The sequence below is a fragment of the Centropristis striata genome, chromosome 8 (assembly GCF_030273125.1).
Source record: "Centropristis striata isolate RG_2023a ecotype Rhode Island chromosome 8, C.striata_1.0, whole genome shotgun sequence".
NCBI classification, from domain to species: Eukaryota; Metazoa; Chordata; class Actinopteri; order Perciformes; family Serranidae; genus Centropristis; species Centropristis striata.
The window spans coordinates 25,511,185-25,519,565 of NC_081524.1; the positions used below are offsets into that span (position 1 = coordinate 25,511,185).

General features: G+C 42.9%; 1 protein-coding gene across 2 annotated transcripts in view; it reads right to left on the reverse strand.

The window, feature by feature from the left end:
* Nucleotides 1-8,082, reverse strand: part of enpp2 (ectonucleotide pyrophosphatase/phosphodiesterase 2) — a 31,963-nt gene extending 23,881 nt beyond the window's left edge. Inside the window, exons 1-2 of one of the 2 annotated variants that reach the window (XM_059339690.1) lie at nt 7,929-8,056; nt 7,150-7,255 (exon numbers count right to left, since the gene is read on the reverse strand). In XM_059339690.1, coding sequence (XP_059195673.1) covers nt 7,150-7,255; nt 7,929-7,946 — 124 coding nt within the window. In that variant the 5' untranslated portion in view covers nt 7,947-8,056. Of the gene's footprint in view, nt 1-7,149; nt 7,256-7,928 lie in introns of both variants that reach the window. The other variant, XM_059339691.1, reaches the window with a different exon arrangement.
* Between the last annotated feature and the right edge of the window lie 299 nt (nt 8,083-8,381).

The window sequence follows — 8,381 nt, forward strand, 5'->3', positions numbered from 1 at the left end:
ATTGAAAAAGTGTCATGGACAGACGTGGTCTCATGATAAAGTAAAGGCCCCTGTCCAAATATGGTCAGACGATCACAGAACACACACACAAAAACAACAAAGTCTTTAAATGATTTAGCAACATAATGGTGGCAAATGGATTCAATCGTACAGCAGATCAATGCTGCATAAAAGTGAAAAAACTCCAACAAAACTTAAAGTCCACGACTTACTTTGAAAAAGTGTCAGTTTTTTCCCTCAAGTTCTTTCCAACATACCAAGGACAAGTCAACAGCGTGACATTTGTGTACAATGCTTAGCACAGTGTGAAACCAAACCACACCAAATGAAAAATGCAACAATGTTGCAACTTTACCACAGAATCACACCAGTCCACCAGACTTTATTTGTGAAAGCGACCTAAGTGCAGATAAATCCCGATCTGGACATTATCACCTATGGAATAGTCGTTCCATAGTGTGATAATGTCCAGATCGGGTGCATATTTGACAATAACTTCTAATGAAAACTAAAGGTCCGCAACTTGAAAGACTCCACAGGAAAACTGGTCTCACCATACACAAAGACATGTACAATAACCACACATTACGCTATAAGGACTCCATTGCCAGCACAAAAACCCACTACTACTCCAGTTGAATCACTACCAATGAAGGAAACTCCAAGTCACTGTTCTCCCTACTTAACAATATCACCAAACCCCAGGACTCTCTCCCCCCTCACTTATACACAACCTCCTCCTGCAATGCCATTATGTCCTTTTTCACAGAAAACATCAAGAACATCCACCAGAACCTTGCATCACTGCCTCACCTCAGCACCTCAGCTGACCTTCCCCCACCCACCCACCCACTCTGCTCCTTCCAGCTCCCCACTCTCTCAGAAATCTCAGAACTCATCCGGACATCCAAGCCATCCACCTGTCAACTGGACCCCCTGCCCACACAACTTGTCAAAGCCTGCCTCCCTTCTCTGGTCCCCCTCATTTCTGCCATCATCCACTCCTCTCTCACCACTGGAACCGTCCCTACACCCTTCAAAACTGCTGCCATTACCCCAACCCTGAAAAAACCTGGCGCTGACCCATCCAACTTCAACAACCTCCGCCCTATCTCCAATCTACCCTTCATCTCCAAAATCCTAGAAAAAACTGTTGCCTCCCAGCTCCACTCTCACCTATCCCACAATAATCTGTATGAACAGTTCCAGTCTGGTTTCCGTCCACTCCATAGCACCGAAACAGCACTCATCAAAATCACCAATGACCTCCTTATGGCATCTGATTCCGGACTCCTCACCATCCTCATCCTCCTCGACCTGAGTGCAGCCTTTGATACGATCTGTCACTCCACCCTCCTCAGCAGGCTCTCTTCCAGTGGCATCACCACACCTCCCTGGACTGGTTCACATCATACTTCTCTGGCCGCACTCACTTCATTCAACTCAAGTCGCACAAATCCATCCCCTCCTCCATCACCTCAGGTGTGCCCCAGGGCTCTGTCCTGGGGCCCCTCCTCTTCATCATCTACCTCCTTCCCCTCGGCAATATCTTCCGCAAATTTAACATTCACTTCCATTGCTATGCCGATGACACCCAGCTCTACCTCACCACCAAACCCTCGTCCTCTCTCCCGCCCACCTCCCTCACCGATTGCATCTCTGAAATAAGAACCTGGTTCACCTCAAACTTCCTTAAACTAAACAGTAATAAAACAGAGGTTCTCCTCATTGGCACAAAATCCACTCTATCCAAAACCGACAGCTTTTCCCTCAACATCGACAACTCCTCTGTTTCACCATCCCCCCAGGTTAAGAGTCTGGGTGTCATCCTGGACAATACATTATCCTTTCAATCCCATATCAACAACATTACCCGGTCTGCCTACTTCCATCTACAAAACATCAATCGCCTCCGCCCCTCCCTTACCCCCCACACTGCTGCCATCCTCGTCCACAGCCTCGTCACTTCCCGTCTGGATTACTGCAATTCTCTCCTGTTTGGCCTCCCTCACAAATCACTCCATAAACTTCAACTGGTCCAGAATTCCGCTGCCCTCATCATTACAAGAACCGCCTCTATCCACCACATCACCCCTGTCCTCCAACAGCTCCACTGGCTCCCAGTTCAGTTCCGGATTCAATACAAAGTCCTCCTGGTAACTTTCAAGGCTATCCACAACCTCGCCCCCCCATATCTGTCTGACCTCCTCCATGTTCCCACTCCCTCCCGCTCCCTCAGATCCTCTTCCTCAATACACCTGTCTGTCCCCTCCGCCCGTCTCACCACCATGGGGAGCAGAGCATTCAGCCGCTCTGCTCCCCGCCTCTGGAACTCACTACCACCCCAACTCAGGAACATTGACTCACTCCCCCATTTCAAATCACAACTCAAAACACATCTGTTTAAAACTGCTTATTCCCTCCGATCACAATTACCCTGTCCAATCTATCTTTTGTATTGTATTGTTATTAATTCTGTGTATTTTATTGTATTTTATTGCTGAATCTTTTCTATCTTTTTTGTACAGTGTCCTTGAGTGCCAAGAAAGGCGCCTCCAAATAAAATGTATTATTATTATTATTATTATTATTAATAATGGTAACTAAAAGGCCTGTGCAATAAGCCATGTGTCAAACTCAACAGTCTACCACATTTAAATTCTTTCCTGCAACCCAACATGTGTTCATTGTAAATAACTACATAGATGGTACCCTTAAAACATAGACTGTATATTAATAATGGACGTAGTTATCGTGACGTCACCCAGTGGTTTGTGGACTGCCGGTTGGAAGCATCGAGTTTAGCGTTACACTCGTCGCCATCTTGTTTCGGATACGTGGAGCAGACCATATTTGGACTGTGGAGGAGTGAGAGGGATCTGACGACACTGACTACACACCTCTCTACACCTCAACCTGACTGAGAGAAGTCGCTGCTAATTCATGTTAGCATTAACTGGAACATTAACTGGGATGTTGGTTTTGGCTAGCAAAAAACAAAAAAGTATGTTACTGACCTCAGAAAAATTAACAGCGACTACTTGGAGTGTCTGTTAGTCGAACCAAACATTAAGTGAAAATACAGTGTGAAAGGACCAAACTGGTAAACGTCCTTTTTTATATCTATATAACGTTATATATAATTTTATTGACACGTTGCCGTGGATACGCATTGTTCTGCTTCTCTCCTGATGACAGCTGGCCTTGTTAGTGACCTGTCAATCAAAGGTAGCCACGCCCCAAATCATAAGATTCTTTATCTTCTATTTTCTTCTAAATGGGGCCATTATTTGAACTATTAACATCAAATTGTCTTGAAGTAGATTTTTTAGTAGTGATTGAGACCATAGTGTTGTCCTAAAAAAAATTCTGAGGTAATAAATCAAGTGAGAAGTTTTCTCTTTTTGCACTGAAATTAATGGACAGATTTTTTTTGCCTCCCTGCTCAGACACATAGCTTGCCGCCCGCCTTAAACACAATAATGCTCTTGTCCAAGGACAGTGGACCAGTATGGAACCCAACCCACATTGTGAGAAACCTGGCTTAACTGAAGACATCCTGGAGATCTGAGAGAGAGACAGAGTGTACTTATTGCTACCTTTCTAACAACATGCTCCTTGTCCACTAACCTGTGAAAAAACAACCTTACTCACAGAGAAACCCAGAGCATGCCAACAGGAGTTTTTCAATATGTGTGTACCTGTGTGGACATACTGTATGAGCGTGTGTGTGTGTTTCTGCCAGTACACGTGCATGTGCATATGTACTCTATGTGAAGGAACTGAGGTGTTATACTTTAAATTATTTATGCTGCCCAGCTAGCTGGCACAGCAGTGTAGACTCAGGTACCCACTGTGCTTTAACATTCAGTCCTACTCTGTAGCAGTGAGTGTGGACTACAGGTCAGAGGTGAAAACAGTTGATGCCTTTTTGTGTCAGCCTGCTAGTGCAAATAAATTGCCTTTTGCTACATAGGTTTGAATTCTAACTTACACCCTGCAAGAAAAAAATCTTCCTTTTGATTACATTGGGGCGGCTGTGGCACAGTTGGTAGAGTGACCGTCCACTGATCGGAAGGTTGGTGGTTCGATCCCTGACCATGACAGCCTACATGCTGCGTTCATCGGTGTGTGAATGAATTTCCAATGGTTGCAGGTGGCAACACCCAACACCAAAACCTACAAGACGGGTAGCTGTGGCTCAGTTGGTAGAGCGGTCCACTGATCGGAAGGTTGGAGGTTCGATCCCCGATCATGGCAGCTACGTGTCAAAGTATCCTTGAGCAAGATACTGAACCCCAAATTGCTCCCGATGCTGCGTTCATCGGTGTGTGAATGAACTCCCAATGGTGGCAGGTGGCACCAGTGTGCCCTGGTATGAATGTGTGTGTGAATGGGTGAATGCGCTATATGACTGCAGTCCATTTACCATTTACATTTATTATAAGAAATAGATTTAATAAATAATCCAGAACTGTGAATACATCATGCATACATGTACAGAGATTGACTACTGTGTTGTGAAAAGTGAAATGCTTTCTATGTTTTGCTGTTCGATTTTATAATGAAAAATGGAAATTCAAACTGCTCATTGGTTGGCTGACATGAAATCTCATGAACTTGATGAATATTAATCAGACTCACAGGATGTAGACCGTGGGTATAAGCCTGCTATTGGTCACGTGGCATTCTGACATTGTTGTCAGTTGTTTCCACTAAATATTTTTTTGGGCTCCATCTCTGGATCCTGGGCTTAGCTCTACCCAAGACGATCGTGATTAGTTTAAAGAAATACAAACAGCGCATTGTGTTTTTGGCCTACAGCAGAAGGATAATGGTGCAGCTAGACCTTGGACTATGTAGGATTAGGACTAGGACTAGTACTCCTTTTCGACCAAGACAAATCTAGTTCTTTTCCTGTACTGGTGCTGGTGCTGATTCGCAGTTGGTTCAACTTGCTCATCTCAGAACTTTTTTGCTTTTCCACAGGCTCGAGAGCCATGTCATTACGTCACTGTATACGACTGGAAACGGATCCGCTCTCTGCAACTATATTAACAACAATGGCAGACTACATGGTCTCTTTACAAAGGTTGCTCCTGGCTCTGTGAGCCTACACTGGCATCGAAACACGACTGGTACAACACATTTGTTCTGCTTGTCTCGATCTCTATGGACTGCAATTACATTCTTATTTAAACTGAGCGTAAGATGTTAGTGTTAGACTTTGTTGTAAGCTAACGCTAGCCTGCTAACACTAGCCTGTATCAATCACATTGCAGTTAAACAAATTAAATATGAATGACACACGTTTTAGTTGTTCTTGTTGGTCAGATAATCCCGCCCCCAGCCCCTGACGTGGTTGGTGGTCCGAGACCAGCAAAGAGTTGTTGCTGTCGTGGAACCAGTTTTCTTTGCTGAGAGGCGGTTCCTTGGCTGTCAAAAAGTGAGGAATGGGTTCAAGATAAAGCACCGGCTCCAAACCTGCCCTGGAACTGCTTTGGTCAAAATAGGGCATAGGTAAATAAAGCATCGTATATTGAAGAAGAGTTATGTTGTTTTAGTTTCCTTTTAATTTCAAACGCTGTGATCACAAATGCATTTTTTGTACATTTTTCTAATGCAAAATTGTAGCAAAATATACAGCAACCAAATGCCACAATAGACTGCAGCTGCTGCCTGTTTCTAAGAAAATCTGCAGCACGATGAAATAAACCTAAACCTTCTTTTGCCAGCAGGGTTTGAGAATGTGAAGCAGAAAATGAGCTCCAATGCTCTCTTAATATTGACTCAAGGTAGAGCAACACAAACACACTCTCTCTCCTAAAAAAAAAAAAAAAAAACATGCACAGGCTGCCCAATCACAACCTCACAGGGCCACAGTGAGCCGTTGTAACCCCCCCACCACCACCACCATAGTCTCTGCTCACTCATTTCATATGCGCTGGCAGACACTTCATATAGAAAATAACCCAGCAAATAAACTGAGCAGGAGAAATTCCTCCGGAGCTGCAGTTGCTGGTGTGGAAAGTTAGTTCTCATCTAATTGCTTGTTGTTCACTAGAGAGTGATCTTGGAGACAGCCGAGGGTTGAAGAGTGACACACGGCGTTGGGGGGACTAATTGAACTTGAAACTCACATAGGTTTCAAGATTTACTCTGCTCTGAAAAAAACTCAGAAGTTGTTTTATGCGTGTGTCTTGGACTTGGAGCGCAGTTCTAGGCATGTCCTACCGAAACTTGGCCAAGATACATTAATGTGGGCCAAAATACACTTTACAATGCCTGTGCTGAGCAACTTTGGCAACTAAATTAAAGTATGTAACATTTTCTTAGATTTGCTTTACTGAACACAGCTCTGAAAAGCTTTCACATAAGCTTAATGCACCTTTGCATTGTTCTCATTCATCTGACAGCAGAAAAACACAAAATATTTGTAGCGTGTTGATGTCAGGCTGCAACTAACTATTGCTTTTTTAATTCATATTAATCAATTCAATGTTTTTTCAGTTAATCTTCTCACACATTTAATGTCAAGGAAATGTGGAAAAACGTGGATCACAATTGTGTAGCTGCCAAAGATATGTAATTAAACAAGCTCATAACTTAATATTTGACTTATGTGATAGAAACTAACTGTTGAAACTAACTGTTTATTTTAAATAATATTTTTGAAGAGCTTGATTAATAAAGGTTTGAGAAGATACACTTTATCTGTCAGTAATAAACCACATTGTCACAATCATTTCATGGAAATATTTTATTCCAACTTCATGGGCGACTGTGAATTAAGGAGGCATTATCCATGTACTGCTTATCACATACTGTATAACTAACAAGGCAAGACTATTTGTTGAAATGATATCACACTAAATAAATAAATAAAAGACTTATTCCCAGGTTCCCACTTGACTCTGTGAAATCCAGGTTCACCGCTCACTCTTATCAATCTGATAGTTTACAGACCTTTTCTCTATCCACAAGGATGTCAGTGGTCAAGGTCAGTAACAGAAAAGCCGCTCGGAGGGAAGGTGGGAGGCAATCAGTACTTTTTCAAGGCCGCCTTAGTTGTGTGAATGCTTGTCATCTCAGGGTCAAGCAGTTCAAAGATGTTCTGTTTGTTCCCAGTAACAAGAGCAGCGTACTCACACTCTGTCCTGGCTGAGGTCCCATCCTCTCCCGAGCGTCTGGGTCTGTCGTAGACAAATCCTGAACACACGTCAGTGCCACACAGGACTGACAGGATCCAAACACACTGAAACAACAACAACAACACATCAGAGATTAAAATATAACTGCTGTGGGCTAATCAAAGGTCTTGAGCTGAGTCAACAACAAAACAGGAATAACATAAACAACACCCACTTATTATTATTATTATTATTATTATTATCATCATCATTATTATTGTTATTGTTATTATTATTATTATTATTATTATTATCCAAAGCCTGTCAGGTCTCCTCACTATTTTTATGTAGCATGTTGGATTTTGGTTGGGTTTACATTTGCTGTGACTACTGAAAAAATATTACAAATGTTTTGTTTTTCTATCTTAGTGTGCTATATAGAAGAATATACACAATTATTCTCAACTTTGGTTTTTCAAAACTGTGTGAGGTAATACATTCATAGAGCTCTTCTTTTCTAGGAACTGGTGTAACACAAGTCATGCTAAGTACATTTCCTCGGTTACCTGGTGTTTAGATCAAAGTCGCGACCACCCACATACGCATAACAATCGCCTTTGATAGTTTGACGAATCTACTTTTGTCCTACAAATTCTTAACAACAGGAAGGAAAGAGGTCCAGATGAGGAAACAAGGAGCCTTTCAAACCCGATGAATAACACAAACTGCCATAAACGCAGCGTTGTGTATCTTTAGTGAGCTGCAGCTGAAACATGTCCACATGGACTCTTACCGTACCAGTTTGTGAAGTAACATGTTCCTCTGCCGGGCTGAGTGTAGTAGTAGTGTAGTCCTGTCTGCTGTGCTGTAGGTCGGAGAGTGAGTGATGCTGACTCCGAAAGTGAAGGACCACCGGAGAGGAGGACCGTTGAAGAGAACAGAGGGAGGAGGAGGGGAGGGGGAGGTTACTGAAAGGAGCGGACCGGATCCTCATTGGAGTCGGGCTGGAGGAGGGCTCCAGGTCTCACATGATGGGGGGGTGGGGGGGCGTGTGATGATTGTGGGTCAACCCAGGATAACGAGTAGGATAGGTCCAGTGGTGTAATGTAACTAAGTTCATTTACTCAAGTACTGTACTTAAGTACAATTTTGAGGTTCTTGTACTTGAATATTTCCATTATACGTAACTTTATACTTCTACTCCACTACATTTTAAAGTAATAATTGTACTTTTTACTCCACTACATTTAG